The 25895-nt window shown below is 40.2% G+C and overlaps 2 protein-coding genes across 2 annotated transcripts in view; one reads left to right on the top strand and one right to left on the bottom strand.

The window, feature by feature from the left end:
* The first annotated feature begins 1023 nt into the window (after positions 1-1023).
* Positions 1024-7928, top strand: LOC149467602 (immunoglobulin superfamily containing leucine-rich repeat protein-like). The gene is made up of 2 exons (XM_089671380.1): positions 1024-1129; positions 2698-7928. The coding sequence occupies exon 2, from the start codon at positions 2856-2858 to the stop codon at positions 3963-3965; it is 1110 nt and encodes a 369-aa protein (XP_089527506.1). The 5' UTR covers positions 1024-1129; positions 2698-2855; the 3' UTR covers positions 3966-7928.
* Positions 5748-25895, bottom strand: part of STRA6 (signaling receptor and transporter of retinol STRA6) — an 85366-nt gene continuing 65218 nt past the window's right edge. Inside the window, exons 9-18 of the mRNA XM_089671379.1 lie at positions 25814-25884; positions 25635-25696; positions 25402-25564; positions 22908-22983; positions 15988-16121; positions 15750-15867; positions 13240-13335; positions 11419-11582; positions 9004-9120; positions 5748-6149 (exon numbers count right to left, since the gene is read on the bottom strand). Of these exons, the coding sequence (XP_089527505.1) occupies positions 5986-6149; positions 9004-9120; positions 11419-11582; positions 13240-13335; positions 15750-15867; positions 15988-16121; positions 22908-22983; positions 25402-25564; positions 25635-25696; positions 25814-25884 (1165 nt within the window). The 3' untranslated portion in view covers positions 5748-5985. The remainder of the gene's footprint in view (positions 6150-9003; positions 9121-11418; positions 11583-13239; positions 13336-15749; positions 15868-15987; positions 16122-22907; positions 22984-25401; positions 25565-25634; positions 25697-25813; positions 25885-25895) is intronic.

Consider the following 25895-nt stretch of genomic DNA (forward strand, 5'->3'; position numbering starts at 1 on the left):
TGTTTCTGTCGCAAGTGCACTAATACAGCTACAATCACCTCAAGCAAAGTGTCTTTAAAAAACAAAAAGATGCAAGTAGCCAACCCAGTGACATATACCATAATACTTGAATTTTAATCAGAAGCACAAAAATCTAAGAACAATTCTGGAGCCATTCATAGAATCCAGCAGGCAACTTGAAGCAATCAGAGAACGGTGCTTACACAGACCGCAGTAAAAACTGGCCAACAGAATTGAGCAACATTGACGTTGACTACAGGGGTGTATTTACCACAAGGCAAACAAGGCACTTGCCTAGGGCTGCATTTTTCAGGGGGCAGCACATCCCTTTATAAGGAGGAATGAAAGAAGGGACACGCGTGCCATGGGAACCAGGTAGGATCCAAGAGAGACTGTGGGCTGCTTGATGGTGTATGGGGAGCCTGATTCCAGAGCATTGAAGATGAGTGTCTTTCTCTATATCGCCGGGGGGGGGCAGTGGCTTTCCCGAGTGGGGGGCAGGGGTGTTGTTGGTCAATGTCAAGTTCTCTTTGCGGGAAGGGGAAGGGGGGTGGCGTTGGTCGGTGTCCGTGGGGGCAGACGATTTTTGTGTTGCCTAGGGTAGCACAAAACCTAAATACACCACTGGTTCAGAAGGCTTTAGGTTTTTAACCACCTTGTTATATGATTATGTAAAATCCTCTTAGCTATGCTTTCAGGGCACAGCTTAATAATGCATGAAACAGTTTGCCATTTTAGAAAAATAGTTGCCAGGACTAATAAATGAAAGCTTGTTTTTAATCAATAGGCGTATGTGGCCCTTGATCTCCCTATGGCATGCGTATAATGATTGTAGTACACACACTGTATTGCTGTGCCACTTGCGGTGTCAAACCTCTTGCCTTGTGCATTAAAGGCAATTTCTCACAATATCTCCATCTGATTGCCTAATTCTATTTTACAAATTCTGACAGATAGCAGACGGTGGAGAAGGAACATATTATGAGAATCCGGACTCTGGCTGAGGGATGGAGTTTGGCTTGTCATACTGTTTTGGGGTTGTGTCCAGTCTGTTAAAGAAGGAGGAGAAAAAGAGGGAATGTGTTTATTTGATTCATCCGGTTACGAGAGAAGAAAAAAGGATAATCAGGTAAGGAAAAGCAGACTATATTAATCTGGGGAAAAGACATTTGTGAAAGATCAAAAGGAATATCAGAGAGGTCCAGAAAACAAACTGAAAAGGGCAATAGAGATATCTGGTTACATAAAGAGGAGCTGATGTCACGGGGATGATCACAAAACATGTCCCAAAAAAGCACTGAGGAGAGTAAAACTCAGCGCTCATAGAATACAATGAACATGTTAACCTATAATTATGCTGGAAAAGTAAAAAAAACAAGTCAAAGATGGGTTACTGCTACAACAATGGAAAAGAACGTTTTCACATGTTATGCATGCAGAACATTTGGCTTAGTCATGTGAGAGGAAAGCGTGTGAACAGGGCCTGGCAGAAATCCTACAGCTCCGTTTCCAGACGGAGACAGAATGGAGGGAGGGAGATATCAAACAACACAAGACTGCAGAGACTGAAAGAGAGATAGAGAGAGGAGATATTATAAAGTACAGAATAAAAGGCAGATGTGATTCTTTAGATGTCATCAGACTGGAATTCCAAATAATAAAATCCTTCCTTCACGGTGTACGTCAGGGCAAAATTTAGAACAAAAATAAACATATTCAGAGCGTCTGCAATACATGCACATTTTCCCAGATTGTATGCTATTAAAAATGCTGTAAGTACAGATAGATACCTGCTGATCTGCCAGACATCCAGTGTACTTCTCACTTGTTTGGGAGAACACAGTATCTCTGCTTCCAGCCAACATTATCAGCCCTGCCAGCTGTACTACAGAACTCCATCCCTCCTTTTCCCATAACACAAGGGTACATTAAAAGTGAATTCCAGAAATTCAGCTGCTTTGTAAAAACTGCAGGCATACCATGAGTTAAGTTTAACAAGGAGCTTGTTTCTCACATGTGACAGGTTTATTGTGCTCCAGGAAGATAACTGCAGGAGCTCTGACACTGCTGGCTATGGGTCTCAGTTCCTTCAAGACCGGAGTTGTTGGAACTGCTATGCTCACCCCTCCCCTCCTTCCGCCCATTCACAGAAGCCTTTGTATTATGTGAACTTATTCACAAAATACAAAGGCTTCTGTGAATGGGCAGCAGAAAGGAGGGGTGGGAATAGCAGCTCTGCATGCTTCTCTCCTCCTTCACAGCCTCAAGTGTCCCATGTATCCTCCAAGATTGCAAGAAACCTGTTACATACAAGTAATAGAGATAAGTCTCTGAGGTGACATGCACCTAATTGGACCTAACTTGTAGTGTGCCGGCAATTTTTGCAAATTTGCTGAATTCCTGGTGTTCTGCTTTAATTTCTATCTAGTAAAGCAACAATGCTGCCTTGACTCCCTAAAGCCTGCCCTCACACTGGGTGTAAGGAAAGGACTCTTGTGAGATGTATTTCTTGCACAGATTTAACAAGCCTGATGGTGATGTCACATGGAGAAATAAATCTTCCTATTAAGAAGATCTCTTCTATCCAGGAACAACATAAAAGGTAACAAAAATAATGCTAGGGTCTGCCCTAGAGGAATAGGGGAGGTTTGGTAATGCCTGCACATACTCTTTACTAATAATGATATTCCCACACAGGTATGACAAAAGCAAAAAGGCACTGCTAAGTCAACTTGTCTGTCCTCCAAAAACACCATAAAAAGCTCATCATGGCTGCTGGAATGTAATTAACATTAGGAAAATTATCACCTTTTTACTCTGCATTATCCCATCCCATTTATGTTTTTCTGTGCATCATGGGTTTCTACATCCAGTTCTTTGGCATTATTGGTTATCTGTTCCTGGTTCCAAGCACATGTTGCCCAGAGACTTGCCGGTGCACTACAGCTACCAAACCTTCTGTTGACTGCTCCTACCGTAACCTAATAAATGTTCCAACAGATCTTCCTTTCAACCTTAGACATCTTACCCTTTCTGTCAACTACATTAGCAACCTCAATGCCAGCTCCTTTGCCAGTATTTTAGAAGTGACATCTCTGTGGCTAGCTTATAACAAAATCACCACCATACAGCTTGGCACATTTCAAAATCTGACAAACCTGAAGAATCTGGACCTGAGTCATAACCAACTCCTGGATTTCCCATGGCAAGATCTATCCTCCCTCAAAGATCTTCAGTTTCTAAATCTCAACAACAACAAACTAGCTACACTCCTACCAGAAACATTCAAAAAGTCCAGAAGTTTAAGATCCCTACAGCTTAGTAACAATCATTTATTTTCTCTGCCTGAAGGAATTTTTGGTCCATTGGTAAATTTGTCACACCTTCAGCTACATCATAATGACTTCCACTGTTCCTGTTCTTTGTCTTGGCTAATGGATTGGATTAAAAAGGTTCAAGCTACTGTTGATAGAAAAGGTGATATCATCTGTCTAACTCCTAATGAGCTAAAGGGAGTTTCATTGGAAAAAGTGCCTGATCTTCTACAGTGCAGAAAGCCTATTGAGATTATGGGAGATGACCCTGAACTGGGCAATACTTTGCTGCTTTGCAAAGAGGTTGGAGTTCCATATATGATGATTCACAAAAAGGACAAAACACAAGAAAGCTTTGGGGTAGCCATTAAAAAATTTGCCAATGGAAGTATTATATTAAGCCCTAGGAAACAAGGCCTTACCTACTTATGCCATGTGTCCAATCAAACTGTAAAAAACGCTGGAGAGATTTCTGTATCTCTTAACCATGATAAAATCCCAGGATGGCCTAATGAGCCAGGGGAGAAGTTACTACTGTTCATAGTGTCTGGAAGAGTAGGGTCACTGGTGAATGATGCTTCATTTGTAGTGTCAATTTGCAGGATACATTGGCATATGTTACTTTTGCTGTTGTGGTACATCATTCCATGAATGCAAGGAAATATGTGTTTCTAAACATTGTCTTCACAGCAATCTGAATCTCATATATTGCAGAGAAAAAAGTATTCCAAATCACATTCAAGCAAAGTACTGTATAATCTTTTGTCTTTTTCACATGTGGCTTACTGTATACTAATGGAAATGCACTGAGAGAGCCAGAAAACTACCATCCCTGACCATTCCTAAAAATAATAGTTCCCTGGTTTGCATGATAAGCCAATGTCCTCAGCGCTTTTAAAGTCACTGACCTGGAATCAATATATAGATTAGGAGCTTTGACTAAGGCCATACACCCACAGATTTTTTTCATTCAGGGTGCAGGCTGAATGAAAAAATCCAACATATTCCTTCATCCAGGCTACTAGTGCGGATGGGTGAATCCCCCCCGCAGAGCTATTGTATATTAACATCTGTTCAAGTGCAATTTTCCATACAGCTCCTTTGATTTTTTAAGCAAAAGATTTTGGGCAGGAAGAAATGGACAGGGCCACCCCTGAAGAAAATTTCAGAACATTTATCAGGAACTGGAGAAAATTTGCACAGTGTGTGGCAACTTTAAGTCATGCATGGAACTGTTCATCAAAAATCAGCAAAGGGTATCTCCACTTTGGTGGGAAAAAACAGCAAGCAGAAAAAACATAATATAGTGTATATAATTGTGACACAAGTCATATTGTAATTGAACTTTATTTTTCCTTTCCAATCTGCAGCACTGTAATTTTCTATAAAATGCAAGACAATATGGCAATCTGGAGGTGTTCGATACACCGTTGGTGTACAGAACGCTCCTGAAAAAGTTATTTCCTGCTAGTTTGATTTTGGACATCCCCTGCAACAGAAGTGTCATTTTTGTTGAGATACTCCAAAAGGGAAATCACATCTAAAGGGATCTATTTGCAGGTGCAGCAGCTGACTGATATTTTATAAAATCACTCCCATATAGATTCACTCTGCACATGTACACAGACAAACAAACAGCTATTTCTTCAAAATAACAAAAGGTAGGACTCTGCAAGAAAGTTTGCTAAAATCCCTGCAATGTACATAGATCACCCAGAGGGAAGCATTTTTTTCTCAACAAAAGGGGAGTTACTTTTTTTAAAAGTAATTGGATTTAACCTAGCATAAGCTTCTTGCAATTCTCTGTACAGCAGAGCTGGAGAGGGAGAAATAGCACAAGGGGCCAATCAGTTGTACTACAATGCTTATGTACTAACAAATGACATGGTAATGGGGAGGAAAGAAAGCAAATGATTGAGAGAGGAGCTCATCAGTCTCTATGGCGTCTCCTTAACTAATCAATTACACCTAGTTACCTGGTTGTATTACTTGACTGCAGTAGAAAAAATTCAGCTCTCCATGCTGGCTATACTGTCTGGCAGGCTGTGTAAATCTTAGAAATGAATGAATAGAATCACAAATCCACTAGCAGGTTAAACAGCTCTCATACAAAAATCTATTTGTGTGTTTAGTTTTTTTTTTGACTGGAGTTCAACTTTAACCCTGATTTTCCCAATTTATATCCTTGTTCCAGGTCAGCGATTTAGAAAATGTTAAAGCCAAATGCTGCCAGACAATCAGAATTTTCAGAACACCAGCAATGGCAACCTTTAAATTGCTCTTAGTGCAGATTTTCTTTAAGCACATCAGAATAATTACTACATGTATGTAACAATAAAATTATAACATTATTCTACATTTGAAAGAAATGTTAATGGTATATAATGTATATTTAAATATGGAATTTATGTAATAGATGAGATACCAAAAGTCTGAGATGTTAACTTTTTATAAAGGAAACACATTTAAAACTAATCACAAAATACACATACAGCAGATTAATTTGAAAAGAACAGCCTAAGAAGACAAATACTTTACTAAAACTACAAAATCAAGGGGCCACCATTCCCCTAAAAACCCCACCCTGCCCAGCAGAGCATCTAGGGGATAGGAGGATAGGGAGGTGGGAGGTAGACTATGTCACTGGAATGTCCCTGGTTTATGCCAGGTGCTACGTAGGATGAATGGGAGATCCTCCATTGATGCTTTTAGATCCTCGGTGGCACAGCAGAGATGGATTGTGAATGAGTGTATATGCTAGGCCCCAGCGGGCTCGGGCAAGTTGAGAGCGCGCACCCTTCATCATTCGGCCATCTGCAGGCATCAGATGAATTCCTATACAGGAGGAGTAAAAAAGAAAAACAGTTACAGAGCTATATACATATGTTTATACAATGATGCAGGTTTATCCTACTAGCAGAATGGAGTCAGATGATACAGAAGGTATGGGCATTTCATTGGTCTTAAATGCCAATGTGGAAATAATCATTGTCCTATAACAGACTGTGCTGACCTACAATATTCAGATTAAAACTTTCATTCTTCAGATGTCAATTTCTAATACAACTGGATCTTATTGTGTGATGTGACAGATCACTGACTGTCTGAGACTGATACTTCAATAATTAAAGTAGAATTCCAGCCTAAACCTAACTAGGCTTAAACATGTTCTATTCCCCCTCCTAACTCCTGTACTAACTAACTTATGAAAAAAATTGTATATACTTACCTATTTCCAGCCTGCCCTGGTCCGGTCATGTGATCCCCAGTGTCAGCCTGTGGTAGCTGAAGAGAAGAGGAGACAGCTCTGTACCATGGCTGGAAATTCCAGGAGAAGTGGCATCACCTATATGCTTCCATATCCCAGCAACTGTCAGTGCCCCCTCCTCTTCCATGCTGCCGCTGACACAAGGGGGTCCGATCACATGACCAGACCAGAGCAGGCTGAAAATAGATAAGTAAATGCATCTTTTTTTTACATGTTAGCCAGCATAGGTGTTAGGAGGGGAGAGGGAACATTTTTAAGATTAGCTAGGTTCAGGCTGGAATTCTACTTTAAGGGTATAAATCTTTTTATATGTTAATCAAGTATACAAACAAAATGTTATCTACATGCCTTACTATCCAACTAATATTCAGATAGATACAAACAAAATTTGTTTTAGAGGCAATATTTTTGTAGGATGAGACAGAACATACTTATAAGGAGAGGGATGACCTCATCAGTATGCTGCTCCTCCTTGCCCAGTCCCAGGTGGGGCAGATTGGTGACCAATCTGTATTGCTTCACAACAGCTGAGAAAAACAGGTCACCATTCTGGCTATAGTAGCGGTGGCTGGATCACAAGACTTAAAACTGATAAGCAAATATTGTCTAAAATACAAGAGGTGTATTCTTATTTGAATCTTGGTATCCTTGTGTATTTCTTCCAGATCTTTGCAGTAATCCAGTGTGAAAAATGTCTCTGTGCAGGAACATCCAGTAAAAATGACTACTTACTGCTGCTATCTCTTTCTGTGAAAAATGACCCCCTTTACTGCAGTTTTCTGCAGGCAGCTCTGCAGAAGCTTGTTAAGCCCGTTCTTGCGCTGAGGCCTACAGTTTAATATTCAGTAATGGCTGGTCTGAGACCCCTGTAACCAACCCTTTGGGTTGCCACTTTTTCAGGTTTCTCAGAATGGCTCTAAGACCATGTCAGATGATAGTTGTTCACTTACTTATAAGAGGCCTCTCTGTCTACCATGGTTCCTGACCTAGTTTGCAGGGAGCCCTGCCAAGACATGAGACATGGGGGCTCAGATTGCAAGGCATGTGCACCCAGAGGAACCTTATCTACCAACATCACCACCACCAATGGTGTAGCAGTGCTGACGTCACCCGACTCCTCCCCACGTGTATCGTTACACACCATGTGACTTCATCACCCCTGATGAAGTCAGGTGGTGTGTGACGATACGTGTGGGGAGGAGTCGCGTTACGTTAGCGCTCCTACACCGTTCTAACAGGCAAGGTCTTGCTCTCCATTGTTTGTTCTGACAGCTGTTTTATACGTTTATTTTAACACTATTATCATGTGAGTTCATATGCTTTAATAAATATATGCCTTTTAAGAAGCCTACTGCACTATGGTCTACTTTGTGGTTGTTGAGCTTTATCCACAGAGTTGGCTGTACTGAAATCGGGTGCCATTTGTGAAGGTCCAGTGGTGATTCATAAGGGGAAGATTGTACACAGAGGAGCAAGTCATGTGTTACCCTCACTAATGGGGGAGATGTTTTGTTTGACCTGTGTCCACATACAGGTCCACATGAGAAGGTGAGAGTCCACCTGGAAGTTTATGTTCACTGTGGTGATTCACGTTTATTGAAGATTTACAGCACTGGGATTTCGGGTGTAATCATCAGCAGTAAGATATTTCACTCATTTGGATTTTTTCGGAGAATTGCATTTATCATTTATGTTCTTACCATCTTTTGGGACTATCAGTCATGTTTTTGTCCTTATATTTACATGTATTGATTTATGCTAGCAGCGCAACACTTTCATTTGTTTCATTTTGATTTTTATGTTTACACACATAACATGTGTTTGCAGCAGCTCATTTATTTTTCTTGTCACTATTTGGCAGTGCAAGATTTCTTTTTGTTTTTCATTTTGTATAATATGCTGTGACAAGGATGACATGGTGTCTTAAAGTGGAGCTCCAGGCTCCTCCCAAAGAATTAAAAGTCAGCAGATACAAATATAAGGATAAATACCTGTCCAGGGATCCCGTGATATCCTCACCCGAGGTGATTCTTCAATTGGCTTCAGGTGTAGGCGCTAGCATCTTAAGTAAGGGGAACCGGCAATTAATCCTTGCGGCTTCACAACCGGGTTCCTACTGTGGATGCACACAGAGCGCTGCGCTTTGTAAGTGGTCCTGCAGTCTTTTGGGACCTGTGAAATGTCCAAGAAGGCTGTGGGGGAAGGAGGGGGGCCGAACTTCCAGCGCACCTAACCAGAGGTGGGAGCGGGTACCTGTGAAAACCAGGTGCCCACTCCTTCCCCCCTCAAAAAGTGCCAAATGTGGCAGTGAAGGGGGGAGGATGCAAACAAATGGAACTTCCCCTTTTGGGCGAATTTATTGTAGGCAAACCCTGTATCATGCCTGTAAGGAAGAAGACAGTTGAGGAAGAACTGACTTACCTTCTTCCAAATCTGGTTGTTTCCACTTAGGAGGTTTCATGAGAAGACAAAATGCTCTAACCACTGGGTGACACTCGGTGGCTTCAACAATTAAGAAATTACAATAATTTCGATACCCTGCAATTCAATCACATTAAAGGTACAAATAAAAAAAGTATAATAAGAATATTCAACAAGACCTATCAAACAGAATTCTGGACAACATTTACATTTATGGTAATAAAGTGTATAGAAGAGAAACATGTATGAAAAAATGCTTTAAACAGAAACAAGATAGCACTAAGGAACATATTTATAAAGCAGTGAATGTGACACTCACCAAACATTCACTGCATGAGAATCAATCAGTGTCATTTAAAACAAATGCTGTGGAGAGAGATATATCTGCTGTGAATATCTGGTGAATGTTACATTTACTGTTTATAAATATACCTTTAATTCTTATTTACTAAAGGGTGAAGTGAGGTGAAATACAATAGCGTGACATGAACAAAAAAATCCAATTGTGTAGGGGAATTTTAAAAAAATGAAGCTGACATAGATTTAATGTACTTCATCCTTACTTCTCACTTCATTATGACAGGCTTGTTGTATCAAAAATCTATATATGTACTGTTTAATGTAATTCTGCTAGCATCAGAGAGTAGTTTCTGATGAGAGGGGGAACAGGTGAGATGGAGTGACACCAGTCCAGATTTTACAGGACTGGCCCCAAATTTCTGGGCAAGGCATTCTGTACTGAGGACATTGGAACAGCATTAAAATAAATAAGGGGACATCTTCCCAACAGGTATGTAGATAGCAAATAAAAAGCATTAGAGAATCTGATTCTTCCCTACTTTATAAAAAACTGCCCAAACTTTAGCTGATTTAAAAAGCTGAAAGGAAAAGAACAGGAAGAACATAAATGTATATATAATGCTTTACAGGGGCAATACAAAAGATGCAAAGGGTAATACATGAGGGGAGATGCATTGAAGGAGAAAGTAAAAATCCAGTTTTTATGTAGAGGTAGGGTAGGCTTCCCTGAAAACATGTGTTTTCATGGATTTTTAAAGGTGGGCAGAGTAGGAGCTAGCTAGAAAAACAGCGGTAGAGAGTTCCAGAAAATGGGAGAGACTCTACAGAAGCCCTGGTGGGTATGGGAAGAGGTGCTAAGGGAGCTAGAGAGAAGGAGGTCTTAGAAGGAGCAAAGAAGATGGTTTAGAATAGATGATATTTTGAGATGAGGTTTCTTAGGGTAGAGTTGTGAAAGGCTTTGTCTGTTATTGTTAGTATATTAAATTTTATTCATTGGGCGAGTGGAAGCCAGTTGAGTGGTTGGCAAAAAGGGACAGGAAATAATGTGTGGATGGTAATATCAAGCAGCAATATATACAGGATTATTGCCTACATAAGAGTCTGCTTGCTTTAAGCAGGTCATCCATCAGTCATCAGAGATATTTGTCCTACCATATGTCTCAAGACACTGCACTACTATGCCTGAGTTTCCTAGGCACATCTCTCTGTTGTTATTTATGTGACAGAACAACAGCTTTACACGTTTTAATACAAATTAAATTGAACCTGCTCTTTTATTTATTTGGCAGGTAGCAATCTAGCCATTGCTTCAATATTCTCGTGTGACACCTTATTAAAAGGTTTGTACCATTTTTATCCAAGAAGGTACAAATATATGTACTATGTTTATCCTGCTAGTAGAAATTAAAAATACATCCGTGTCGAGGGGGTTTGGGCTTTTGACAATGGGAACAGTTTGAGATGCTTCTGAGATCATTCACAATTGATAGGTGTATTTGACCTGAAAATCTAATTCAAGTGTGATTGCTAGACTTGCTTTAAGCAGGTTTTGCATTCCCATAAATCTGTATGGGAATGTAAAACTCCTGCATGAAGCAAACAAAAAGTCCCTCAGACTCTAAGGGCCCTTTGACACAAGCGATCTGGTCGTATCCATCTGTCCGTTTTTCAGACAGACCCGACCGGACCCTCCATTCTCCTCTATGGGCAGCTGGATGTATACAGACTTGTGTCCATTTACACCTGGCTACATCCGATCTGATCTGATCGGGCAAAAAACAAACGGTAAGTGGATCCTTTCCCCTCCGTTTGGACAAATCAGATTGGAGGGCAGTTATATGTAAATGGACAGCTGATCCGTGTACATCTGACAGCCCATAGAGGACAGCGGGCTGTGACCGTGTCCATTCTGCATAAGTGGAGCCGACACGGGATCTGTCATCTGGCAGCTAAGCTCAGCTCAGCAGGAGATCAGAGGACGAATCCCCTGCTGAGCAAATCCAGATCTGGCCCATGTGAATAGAGCCATAGGATGCCAGTGGATCTGAAATGAAACACTGAAGATGCCAAGAAATTATATTGTTTACCAGTAGAAGAAAATTGTTCTTAGCTTACCTGGGTCCCAGTCCTGAACACTGTGTTGTAGCAGGCTCAGGTCCAGGCGGCAGAAGTGGATAACATTAAAAATTACTGAGACCACAAGCCGAGCAAGAGAGAGTAGCTCACCCCTCAAAAAATTCACTGGGAACATGAGGTATGTCAGCATGAAGAGACCTTTCCTGAAAAGACATTAAAAACAGGGTGACCAGAATATAATCCACATGTTAAAGATGTAGATTTCAGATGCAGTGTAGTTAGGCTTTAAAACGCAGAGTATCAAGGAAACATGCAACGAAAAATGTTCAAAGTAATACATTTTATTTGTTTGTCTTGATAATGTTGTGTGTGACATTAATGGCCTTTGCTCGTGTGCAGGAATATATGAAGTTCTATGGTACGGGCGTTCAAGAGGCATCTCTGCAATGTTTCACAGCCATAATCATTATAGCAGCAGATCACATATTCTTTGTAAAAATGTTGGTAGCACACGGCGCTACATAATAATCATCAATCAGAACTGCAGCTCACTGGGAGTTTGCACCATTCTTTCTAAACTCTAGAGATTGTTATGAGTACAAATCCCAGCAGAAATATTCATGGTCCATTCACAGTAGCAGCTGCCTTAGAATGCAGTCACCGGTTTGCAGTAGGGTGGCAGCAGGGCTGATGCCCCAATCTCGGATCATAACTCTGTTTAATGGTTTTTGTTTTTTTTTTTAACGTTACTGAAATGTCACAGAGTGACGTTTCATTAAGTTCCATTGGTCATAGCATGGTACAAGGCAGTGTATTTGCATGCAGTACTTTTATTCCATGCACACTACCACAATGAAAAGCAATGCAGTTGGTGTGAACTGGCCTGGGAGAAGACAAGGCAATTGCCTTGTATTGCAGTGGGACTGCACTGAAATAGCTGCCCAGAGCAGTTCCGCCACACCTCAAACCAGCCAGTTTGGCACCACCAATCATGACATGGTCAAAGTAGCTAAAATTTTAATTATTCCCTAATTTAATGTTTGATGTGAACACTACTGGAAACTCCTGACAGATATCTGAGTGATAAAAGCTGGTAATACACTGTTCAAATTCCAGCTGTGGGTGACCTTGTCAGCACCATACCCAACAAAACTTGACTGACAAATTGAAGGAGCTGGGTTAAAAATTATCCACTTAACAGTGATTGCATCCGATCAGATGCAGTCACTGTCTGGGCATTCAGGTAGCTGTGGGTGCTGTAGCTGCTTGACTACTATAGCCGGCAGTGCAGATTTCTCCATTCATGCTATTCAGAAATCTACTGATTTTCTCTTGTTCAGCCTGTTGAGAGAATGAGAGAAATCTAAGGCAGCCCATATATTATGCATTTTTTTATTCAATCAGTGTGTTGAACAAAGGAAAATGCCTCAATTCCCCAATCCACACATTCAAAGTGGATGGGGGAATCCCTCCCACTGTGGTATTGTATTCTGACAGTGGTGAGCCTTCCTAGCCATCAGAATACAATGATCAGTGTTGCTGGCTATAGCCGGCAGCACTGATTGTTTGGGAAAACCCCAACAGGATGGTTGTACAATCGATAGATTAGTGTACAACCAGCCTGCTTATCCATGGATCGAAATTTGGCTGGTCCCTGCTGAACTGAATCTTGATCCATATGGCTAGCTTAACTGCACTGTTGCCAAATGATTGGCCGATTAGATAAATGCATAAATAAACAGGTATACAGGTGTTGCTAATAAGGTGTTTCCTAACTGTATATTTTTATATGGCAATCCTCCAATAACATGTTTGAATACTGCCATAATATTAAAGCAAATATTTACATATGATAATTACCTGTGGACAATTTGTGGTGAATTTCCTTTCAAGAAGATGAATCTTGCACATAGCTGGTGAATTACAGTTACCAGGAACAGAAGTAACCAGAACGGCCTTAATACAAAAAAAGAAAAACATAATTTGATATGTCATGCCTGGCCTAATTAGAAATACTTCCTTTAACCCCACAGGACTGTTCTCCTCTAAAGACTGTGCTTCTCTAATGATAACCACTTAAGACAGTGCAGCCTTGTATGACACAGAATACAAAGTTATATTATACAACATAGAATAAAGTCACAGTTCAATTATTAATACAGTGCCAAAATTCCATATGAGTAAAAACAGAATATAGCCTATATCTTTGTCATAGCACCTATCCATAAATATAGATATTTAACTGGGAGCTCATGCATCTGGAAGGCTTCCTATCCTAAATATCAGATGAGGCATATAATTTGATAGCTAGGGGTTCCTACAAATCACTCTAACAAAGTACACAAAACAATTTGCTTATGTGACAATTTATCTCTTTCAGTTCTGAAAATAATGGGAGATTGCTACTGTACAAACTGCATTGTACATTGCACATCAGAAGTGGATACAGCTTGCTTATTATTATTCTTCACCTGTCTTTGCTGCATTTATAAGGATCTTCTGTTTGTACAGTTCAAAGAGATATGTCAGAAAAAAAAACTAACAGCTATATCTGCTCAGTTCACAGGAAGAGTAGAGCTAGATTTCCCCCCTAGCGTATGTGGGTGGGCTTTTGGTGAAGTAGGCATTATTAAAGCACAGCATATATCATTTTTTTCAGTCTTTTACTTTTTCTCTTTTGGCTATCTCTAGATACCAGTGGGGAAGAGGGGTAAATCCAGCAACAGTACTAAGGTATGTAGGGGGGAAAGATTGGGTCTTCTTAGAAAAATTACATCTTATTTCAGGTAGATGGATTTCCACCACTTTTTTTAATTCAAGCTTCTAGTAGACTAGAGTTAAATATAAGGTGCGTACAAAGAACAGAAGACACATTGGGGGTTGTTTACTAAAACTGGAGAGTGCAAAATCTGGTGCAACTTTGCATACAAACCAATCAGCTTCCATGTTTTATTGCCAAAGCTTAATTGAACAAGCTGAAGTTAGAAACTGACTGCATACCATGCATAGCTGCAACAGTTTCTGAGTGCACCAGTTTTAGTAAATCTACCCCATTGCCTCTAGGAATGCATTCTGCTGTTCATTTTTTAGATAATTGCCCTCTGATACCTGACAACAAAAGGGGTGAATTTGTATGTCAACTGTTTTTAGTACATTGAAAGAAATTACAATTACAGACAGTCAATATATATATTTTATATATATATATATATATATAAAAAATATATACAGCAGAGTATTTACCACAAGGCAAACAAGGCATTGAAGTTAAGTTGGTATTTAACCACCAACCAATCTGCCCCTCCTCAAAAAAGTTTTGATTGTAAATATACTTTAATGCTTGCCTCTAGACCTTACTGGATCAAACTTCAAAAGTTTGAAATCAAACTTTTTTCAATTTTGGATAGATTGGGGAATACGTTAAAACCTGTGTCAGTTTTTTTCTGTCTCTGTCCTGTTGGGGAGATTTCCTTTCACTTCTTTTCCCAGAGGCACAGTAGGATGTAAGAGACAATTTCTCCGAAGTGAGGGTTATCCCTTCTCAGGCAGTTGTCAGCAGTACAGTTTTCCCTAAATGGATATTTTCCCTCACCTCCTGTTCCTGTGACAACTCAAAAATATTGGATTTCCCACCAGTTTCTATATTAGAGATCATGGTAAGAAGCACCAATAGCGGGGGTAAATCTCTCCAAGAGGGCCAGAGACAGCTATATAAACTGGACATACATTCTAGCCCTTTCAAATTTTTTCTAAAACAAAAAAAAAATGTGGCTTTACATATGCTTTAAGACAGCCTGTCCAAAATGGGTTCAGTCCGAATCCAGAAGTCATCTGTCATTGCTGGGTCAATGAGCTGTGTATAGAGATTTCCCACTTTACACCTACATGTACACAAAGGGGCGGGATGCTCATGACATCATTGACCTAATGTGACCACATGGGCATATTGGGTCACTGACATTGACCTAGTATGGGCCAGTTGAATTTTCCCTAAACGTATGAATGAGGTGAAGCTCTGCTGACTATTTTTGATTGTGTATTTTTTGCAAAGTGACCATATCATGACAATGATGTCACGAGCATCCCTGCCCTTTTGGGTACATTAGTTGTAAGGTGGGGAATCTCCATACACAGCTCATTGACCCAGCAATGTCAGCTAACTTCCAGGTTCTGACTGAACCCAATTTGGACAGGTTGTCTTAAAGCATATGTAAAGCCAAACATTTTGCTTATCACTGATGAGGAACACTGCCTATAAATATACATTATATAGTGTTAACTTGAAACAATACTACTTTTTATTCATAATTCACACCTTTTTTGTCAGCTAGTATGTTCTGGTTTTAAAAAACAGACTCCATTACACGTACCATGTTTTTTCGAAGAACGTGCGTAAGATTTGGAATTTTCCATACGCAATTGGAATGATGATAAAAAATGTGACAATTAAGTGAAAAAGAAACAATAGCAAATGCTGCAGGATAAGGCCTATAAAAAGAAACAAAACACAAATCATTGTTAATAAACAGCTGCATTCCACTGGGTAGTACAATTAGCTGTATCTGTTGGGCCACAGACAATATATAGAGGTATCAGTAGGTAAACTACCTGTACAAGTCACTGAGGCCTGATAACTGATATGACTCATCCAGCTAGCAAGACTTGGAGATGTTTTCTGAAGAGATCGAGAGTCCAAAAACACCTTTGAGGCCTGACCAGCAAACAGAGACTGCAGGGCCCATCTAGAAAACAAAAAACATCAAGTAAAATAATAAAGAAAATTTCCATGAAACAAAAGGCCTCATGTATAAATTTGTTTGAATTGAGAACTGATATGTATGTAGCAATTGCTAAACCTCTTCCCTATATTGGATGAGCAAAAAAGAAGGAATCTGGTTATTTTGGTAAAAAAGAGAACATCCTTGAGATTCCTTGGGGGCCCTAAGTGCCTACTGACTAACAAGCAAATATAAAAGACCTACTTTTCAGCCACTGAACACTAAAATGAATCCTAATACCTTCAACTATTCATTTCAGGGGAAAATGTTTTTCTTTTAAAAGGAAAAAATGATCCATGGTGGATTACTCTTCATTGGGGTGTTTGACAGGTGGTGACACTTCCTGTTTTAGCTCCAAAAAACCCACACCGCTGCACTGAAAATGCATGGTTGTGATGCAGACTTATTCAGATAAATGGGTTGTGTTGGCCAGGTGATAGCAGCTCATAGACAACTCATAGAGAAGACAATTTCCCAATCCTAATGGTTTTAGTGAAGCACAGACACCTGCAGACCAGGAACTCAGAGAGAATCACAATTTGGTTAGGTTAGAAAACTCTGAGGTAAGCAGTGCTGGTAATGCCTCCAACTTCTGCAGTGCTCTTCAAAATAGTTGCCCTGGGTTTGGTTAGGATATACATGCATGTCCAACCACTCTCCTAACGCCAATCGATATCTACAGGCTGACAGATTGGACACACATTTTAGGATTGGTTTACAAAAATTTTAGAGTGCAAAATCTGGTGCAGCTCTGCATAGAAACCAATCAGCTTCTAACTTTAGCTTGTTCAATTAAGCTTTGACAATAAAACCTGGAAGCTGATTGGTTTGTATGCAGAGTTGCATCAAATTCTGCACTCTCAGCTTTAGTAAATCAACCCCCATGCAACAGACATAATAAGGTTGATTTACTAAAAGTAAATAAACTGTTAACTTTTCAATTGAATTTTACCTAAACTTAGAGAATGAGATGAAGCTCTAATGATTTCCATCATCCAACCATGTGCAAGCAAAAATACTCTTTTTTATTTACCTTGCTTATGATTGGGTAGTCTTTGTAAAGTGAATTTTCACTGCATTCACTAAGTGAAAATTCCCTTGCAATGTAAATGGCCTCTTTGTCTTTAGTAAATCCACCCCGTTGCATCTCTGCTGCCTCTATAGTTTATGATAAACCTAGTACACTACTGTAATAAGTATCTGCCACCTCTGTCATACCTCCAACCCATATTCAGGTGTACAATCATCAGAAACTGGGTGTGTTAGATGTGGTAGTAAGCAGACTATGTAAACAGTCTAATCTATGAATATACTATATGGCCCTTTGCACCCAGGGCTGTCCAGCTGCAATGCGCCCCTCCTGGTGGTTTAGTGTGCACAGGAGGGACAGGTGTCCAACTCAGACAGATTGTCGAAGAATATGGAAGCTGAGCTTGAACAGGGCTGAACTGTATGGGCATTTAGGACCCTGTGAGGTTGATTTATTAATACTGGACAGTGCAAAATCTGGTGCAGCAGTGCATGGTAGCCAATCTGCTTTTTTTTTTGTTCCATAATATTTTTATTTGAGAATGAGTACACAAAAAAGAAAAACAACAGCAAAAAAAACCCCCCAAAACATAATACCAAAGCAGGTCTCCTACAAGGTACTGGCACAAGTATGAAAGTCCTCTTGATAGTCCACTGGTTTGCCTCTGCCCAATAAAACCGGCCAGAAATGTAGGGTCTTGCTCACAGTGCACATAAGTTGTTGCAGAGTTAAATCATAACAAAAGTACAAGCCAATGCAAAGACAAAGAACATATCGGCCAATCAGCTTTTAACTTCAGCTTGTTTAATTAAGCTTTGACAAAAAACCTGGAAGCTGTTTGGTTTCTATGCAGAGCTGCACCAGATTTTGCACTGTCCAGTTTTAGTAAAGCAACCCCTAGTATGTTCAGGGCGAAGGTCCAGAATGCAGCTCCCTCAGATCTTCATTTCTGATGGGAAGACATCACTTGGTAAAGCATTGTGCCCCATCCAACTGCAGCCTTGGCGTTGAACACTATACCTGTCCCTTCCAGGCATGTAAAATTTTTTAGGGGTGGGGGCACACTGCCACTGAATGACCCTGTGTTCAAGGGGCACAAAAGGTGCTATAGCCAGTTCAGCAGAAGGCGAAGTATATTGTATGAAATAACTCCTCCATCACTCATTATACAAGCCAGGTGAATCTTGTTTTCCAAATAGTGGGAGAATTAAAATATCTGACACATTACTTAATTGGTTTTTACCTCTCTGAGCTGAACTGGAAGCCTATTTATGCATTAAAAAAAGTATTTTACCCTTGTTTGTGCTCACTTTGGTGTTTATGGTGATGTTACTAGTTTTCCTGAATTTGGCTGGGTTTTTGAAGTTGGGTTTAGGGAGGCAGTTTACTTTAGTAAATAGGCCCAGGGCGCACTGCTTTTGAGATCACAAGTCAACTGGCCCCTTAGTATTTCTTACTAACCCAGCCTAAGCTTCTTCATCTTACCCTTGCCAAGCTCATGTTCACATTCCAGTCATTGTAAACGTAGTCACTCTTCCATAAACATGCTTTGCGCTTTGCTCCTTTGCCAAGAACACATCAACTGCAGGCTCACTTCCCTCAGCAAGGACAGTTTTACTTTTTTACTAAAATATTTTAATTCAGCCTCTTCTTCCTACTAATACTTAGCAAAATGTCTTTGCCAGTTCTGTATAGTTACCTATTTTTCCCTTTTCATGCTTAGATTGTCCAATGGTAGTCACCATAATCAAAGGCTAAACTAGCGACACTATAGCTGCTCAAGCATTTGGAGAAAAATCACCACTTTAATTTAATAGGTCATCATGAGCCTGTTATAGGGAAACTAGAATCACAGCACTTAAACCATATTAAACCCCAAAACAAATATGTAGCAGATTGCAGCATATCAGTCCATAAATATGGTGGCTGCATTGGTTTTCTTTGTTTCAGACTTTTATTTCACCTTGTAATTCATACTTCCTGACCCTGGGTGGCTATGCTCTCTCCCCTATTGTATCTATGGAAGCAGCCATGATTGCCGCTCAGGTTGGACTGATAGTATGTCTTTCTTTCTGTACCTACATTACATGGTGGCTCATTTGTTTGTTTATTATTTATTACAGGGATATAGCGCCCCTCCCTGCCCTCAATGAGTTTACAAACTATAGTCCTATAGAGTGTATTACCAAAATCGCCAAAATGGGCACCACGAACCCTCAAATTACAAATGAACAACAGAGAATCCACCATACATGGCACTTTGAAGGTGCCCAGTTGAATGTACAATATAAACCACTGTGAAAATTCTATAAATGTATTCAAATTCATACAAAACATTAACAAACCACTTGGTCTTGCCAAACATGGCTATCTTTATACGTACACAATATATTCCACAATAAAAAAATGTCACATTAAGTTGTTGACCTTCCCACTCCACTATATATTGCTTGTATCCTTTGTTATATTCAAGCCAGTTAATTTGCAAAATTATGGATGGCGATGGCAAGGGGGATTTCAATGATCATTACACAATGCGTTTCATGGGTCCCAAATATCCCACCTCCTCAGATTCTGTGAGACTACATAAGAAAAACACAATTAACCCCATTCAACAGATTATTTAGAATCAGAATATATGTATTTATATATATATATATATATATATATATATATATATATATATATTTATTTATGTATTTATGTTTATTACAAGTATTATATATAATATATATATATATATATATATATATATATATATATATATACAATGTAAAGTATGTTCATTGTATTGTCACAGAGATCAAGAACTTAGGGGCTACCAAACCTCTCTAGTCAAGATAGTCAAGGAAAAAAAAGGGTGCGGGGAGCACAAAAAAGAGGGTACAAAAAAAGGAATAATTATATTGTAGTGACAATGCAATGAATAAAGTTTGGTATTGTGTATGGTGTTTTTATTGTGTAGTTTCACAGAACCTGAGGAAGTGGAATATTTGGGACCCACGAAACGATTTGAGAAATCCCCGCACAATAAATAGTAGGGTGGGAAGCTCTACCACATACTGTGAAACATATTACATTTTTTAAATTGTGGAATATATTGTGAACTCATAAGGATAGTCATGTTTGTCAAGATCATGTGGTTGTTTGAATGTTTTCTATGAAGTTGAATACATGTATGGAATTTTAACAGTGGTGTAGATTGTACATACACCTAGGCACCTTCAAAGCCCATGTACTGTATGGTGGATTCTCTATTGTTTATTTACAGTTCCTATCCAACATGCAAACATACAAGTGTAGGCAGGGACAGACTGTATCTTCCTCCAACATGAAAAGAGCAGTGAGTGGCTCCTGCAGTCTGGAAGGAGTTCGTTAGAGGGAAAATTTGTCCTCTTGTGATCTATAGCAGCCATTTTAAGGAGGACAGTTGCCCCATTGGGATCTGCAATTTTGCAAGTTCTCAGACAGCCATCCTATAATAAGAGCATCCCTCTGTCATTGTAGTATGCTTGCATTTTGTATTATAACACGGAGAGAACCCTACTGGCTAGGGACAGAATAGGTGTAGTTTAGGAAGAGGTTCTGTAAGTGAAGAGAGAGAATAGGGTTCCCCTACAGTGTGCTACTACACTGCAGCACCTAGAACCAGATTCATGTATAGCCTCTTTGAATAGACTCCCAGCAGAGATAGTGAACCAGTCAACAATAAGTGGCTTCAAACATGCTTGGGGCAAACAGATCTATACTCAGACAAAAAAGTTAAAAACAAAACAAAATAAAAACAAAAATCATGTATAAATTAACAACTTCCCGACCGCCCTATAGTAGATATACTGCTACAGGGTGGCAGGGGTGCGCAAAATCATGTATATATATATGTGATTTTGCGTCTCTGGGTAGGGGGCACGTGCGAGCCGCATGCACGCCCTACCCGTGCCAACGTTCGAGGCCGCAGCTGTCAATCACCGGAGCCCGGCCGGTAATTCCTCGCTCAGCGCCCAATGATTACCGAGCATCTCCGACGGGGAGGAGGACTGCTTTGTTTACTAACAGTCCTACTCCCTGTCAGCTTGGGCATATTGCTCTGGATGGCTGAGCAGTGTGATTACAGTAAAGCACACACACACCGCCCCCTATGTAAAACACTCCCTGCACAAAATTAACACTTTGATTGCCCCTCATGTTAACCCCTTCCTGCCCAGTGCCATTAGTACAGTGTCAGTGCTTTTTTTTAGCACTGATCACTGTATTAGTGTCACTGGGGATGTCAGTGACACCAAGTCAGTTCCCCCCAGTGTCAGAATGCCCGCCGCAGTCCTGCTATTAGTTGCTGATTGCCACCATTACTAGTTAAAAAAAAAATTCCACTATCTATACCGCCATTTGTAAACGCTATAACTTTCATGTAAACCAATTAATTTACATGTATTGGGATTTTTTTTAGCAAAGACATGTAGAAGAATACATTTTGGCATAAATTTATGACAAAATTTGATTTTTTAAATTTTTTTTACTGGGCATGTTTAATAGCAAAAAGTCCAAAATATTGTTTTTTTTTTCAAAATTGTGTCTTTTTCTTTTTTCATAGCGCAAAAAATAGAAAACGCACAGGCAATCAAATACCACTGAAAGAAAGCTCAATTCATGGGAAAAAAGGACGTAAATTTCATTTGGGTTCAGAATTGCATGACCGCGCAATTGTCAGATAAAATAACGCAACGCCGTAAAGCAAAAAATGGCCTGGTCAGGAAGAGGGGGTAAATCCTGAGGAGGGCAAGTGATTACAAAAAAAATGGGCAGACTTGATGGACCACTGGGTCTATTCTGCTGTCACTTCTTCAATGTTTCTATGTTTCTCTTACTGAAGGAACATGCAGAATTAGTACCATATTGCAGTGCCACCACTCCTCTGTGGAAGTGCTCCTACACTGCTCGTAATTGTGAGTCAGTCAATACTGTGTTGGGCAGTCTTTTTTAACCTCTCTGCTTGTAACTCTGATATCAGTGCTTGTCTATATCTGCTTGTAAGTTCCATTCCAAGTGCCTAGATACATACAGTACTGAGTATGCTTCTTAGGCATAGGCGTAGGTATAGCACACACACACACACGGGCTAATTTAGACAGGAGCAGGGGCGGACTGACCATATGGAAACTCGGGCACTATCCGGGGTCAGAAGGGGTCCCCATGAGATGCCCATGGTACCTTTTTCATAGGCTTTTTTGAGTTTGGGCAAGAACACAGGGGCCCCATGATCCTCTCCTGCCCGGGGGACCCTTGAGTTGTCAGTACGCCCCTGGACAGAAGCCAATTAACCTGCCAGCTTGTCTTTGGAGTGTGGGAGGAAACCAGAGTACCTGGAGGAAACCTCGCATGCACACAAACTCCATGTCTACAGAGAGAAATTTTTTTTTACATTGCATTTTCAGCAAGATCAACAGAGATTCTCTGTACTTGCTGAAAATGGTTTTAGCTTAAAAAATGAAAAACAATGAAACTACGAATGATGATCTGCAAAATATAAAATTTTTGCTCTTCATGTTTAGTTGTGCTTTAAACACATTTGATACAATGGCCTATCACTGGAAATAATAAAATACTATGCAGAATCTCAACTGGAGATATTTGTGCTGCTTTTTACAGTTCTATTTGTCTTTCCAATGTAAGGAGCATTCATCAAGCCCAGCATTGTTATTGATTTACAGTTTTCACTTTACCTATGCTTGACTAGTGATCTTAGGAGCATCGTAACTGTCACAGTGCAGGAAAGGACCAGTGCAGCAATGTAACAAACTGCAGAATAAAAAAAATGAACATTTTTATGAAAATGGTATTGAAGATGTATTTAATAAAAGCGTAAAGATAATGTGCAGCAATCTCATACAAAGATTCAGCTTATAATTCTGGATTGTTTACCAAAGTCAGGCAAAAAATATAATTTTTGCTTACCTGATAACATTTGCTGTACTTTTCATTTTAAAATAGTTACTGGATGATGTGCAAGGTACAGTAACTTATTGCAACCAATACATTAGGACAACATGTGAATCCAACCTTACTCCATGGGAGTTTTTTTGTACTTTAACATTCACATATTCTTTAACAACTTGTGTTTTTTTTCTACTTGCAGAGTTAGGTAATTTGCTGCTACAAGACAGTAATCTCCAAAGGATATGTGATTCTTATGGCAATTATCCTACAAGCAGGAAATTGCTTTGCCTGTTGTGCTAGCAGAGCTGACAAAAACATGCCTTTTTCTTGAATACATAGATCATAGTCAAGAGCTGTTAAAGGGGCAGTCCACCCGAATCTGACTTTTCAGTTGGTTCAAAAGCCTGAAGGTTTTTTAACCTTAATGCATTGTATGCATTAAAGAATATGTAAACCCAACATTTCCTGATATGTGCCTGCTGTAACATGTACTTGTATGAAAAAGTATCATGTTCTTTTTGTGTGTCTACCAATCGTTTTGTTTTCCTGTTGAAAACTGACCACAGTAGGCAGGAGAGCACAGTGTGGTCAGTTCTCTAGCTGGGAACTCAGTGGGGTTGATTTACTAAAACTGGAGAGTACAAAATCTGGTGCAGCTGTGTATAGCAGCCAGCCAGCTTTCAACTTTAGCTAGTTCAATTTGACTTTGACAAAAAAACCTGGAAGCTGATTGGTTACTATGCAGAGCAGCCCCAGATTTTTCACTCTCCAGTTTTAGTTAATCAACCCCAGTGTGCACTCCTCCAGACTTGTCCTGCACAGCCTTTCACTTGGAAGATTCGTGTGCTGCTGTTTCTTCTCCCCCAGCTCTTATGCTGCAGGGAACAGAGGGTATGTGATCATTTAAAAAATGGAAAAAGGTGTATATATTGTTTTTTATATCTGTACACAAAGTCTTGCTTTTCGTTTCTATTTTAAACTAAATTGGATGTTTTACAAGTTTACAAGGTGAAGATTTACAATCAGGTTAAAGCGGAGCTCCACCCAAAAGGGGAAGTTCCGCTTTAAGGACTACTCCCCCGCTCCCCATTAAGGATTGCCACCTTTGGGGAGCGGGGGGGGGACCCGAATTTGGCAGGTACCCGCTTCCAAGTCTGGGCTGATCGCCTAGGCGATTGGAAGCGGAAGGTGTCCTCCCCCCCTGTAGTCTTTTGGGACACCTGACAGGTCCATTCATGAAGCGCAGCGCATGTGTAGTGGGTAACCGGCTGTGAAGCCGCAAGCTATGACAGCCGGGTGCCCACACTGAAGATGCCAGTCTCCTGGAATATAGGACGGCTGGTGAAATGGGCTGCGGGGGAACGCCATGGGACCGAGGGACAGGTAATTGGCTGTTTTTTAAAAGTCAGCAGCTACAGTTTTTGTAGCTGCTGACTTTTATTTTTTGACAGGGTGAGTGGAACTCCGCTTTAAGGTAAAAAAAACCTTCTGTGTGCTGTTACCCCCCAGACTTCCCCATTATACTTACTTCAGCCCATTCTTAATCCAGCAATGTGCATAAGAGCAGCTTCTCTTTCTGCTCTTTGCCTCCTCACTGGCTCAGAGACAGTGGTGAGAGCCACTGGCTCCTGCTGCTGTCAATCACAGCCAGTAAGGAGGAAGCAGAGGGGTGGGGCTGAGCCTCATTTTGTGTGTCTATGGAAACACAGCATGAGGCTAGGGAGCTGGCTTGCATAAGTGCCCCCATAACCAGCAGGCTTGCTATGGGGGCATTCATCAGGGAAGGGGGAGCAGACAGCGGAGGAGGAGGAGGATCAGGAGTGCTCTGTGCAAAACCATTGCACAGAGCAGGTGAGTATAACATGTCTATTATTTTGAAAAAAAAAAAAAAAACAGGAGCCTTCCAATCACTTTCAATTTTAGCAAATATTGTCAACCTTTCAATGACTTTATTGGGGGGGATATGTGTACTTGAGTTTCTTGGTGTGCTTGGTTGCTATGTCTATTTTCAGGGGGTCCTCTGTTGTTACTTATTTTATATCATGAATAATGCAACAGGAGGTGCTTGAGCACCTAAATGTGGCTGGGGACATTCCAGACTCTCAAGTGGACAAGTGGAGTCAGGAATTATGTCAGGTAGAGCTCAATGTAGATTCAGTATATCTAAGATATATAGGAAGATCAGAAGAAGAAAGAATATACTTCTGGATGGACAGACTTTTTAATTTCCTTAATTTTCAAAACTGCCTACTATAGCACATTTTAAATAATCCTTCTCACCTTCCACTGCCCAGATATAATACACAATGTATTCCACTGCTTTGTGTTTATCTTCATCTATGGTCATTCCAAAGCCTGCTATCATGAGTATAAATTCTGTATCAATGGCTCCTCGAATCTTCTGCACTGTAGGTAGGAATCCAACCAGCAGGAGGAGAGCTACCTATAAGGATGGATTTACATGAGCTATGGATCATTATTATACCTATATTATTATATTTACCCTTTATTACCTGATATGCAGACAGTACTGACACCGTGGCACCAAGGATCGATCTTAGCGGTAGATTTAAACCTGCAGAGAGAGACAGGACGTTTTCAACATACATGGCTTCATTGTACCAATCAGTGGAGCTCCTTTGTATTTAAAGAATCAAGGGCATTTAGAGTTTAGGCATGAGCAAAGGCCTACCTTTATTGGGGGGGCATAGATAGGAGCAGAGATTGAGTGACACCTGGGATCCAATGCTGACAGAATCCTTACTATCAATACA

The sequence above is a fragment of the Staurois parvus genome, unplaced genomic scaffold, assembly GCF_062004578.1.
Source record: "Staurois parvus isolate SC_StPar_1 unplaced genomic scaffold, SC_StPar_1.0 ptg000105l, whole genome shotgun sequence".
NCBI classification, from domain to species: Eukaryota; Metazoa; Chordata; class Amphibia; order Anura; family Ranidae; genus Staurois; species Staurois parvus.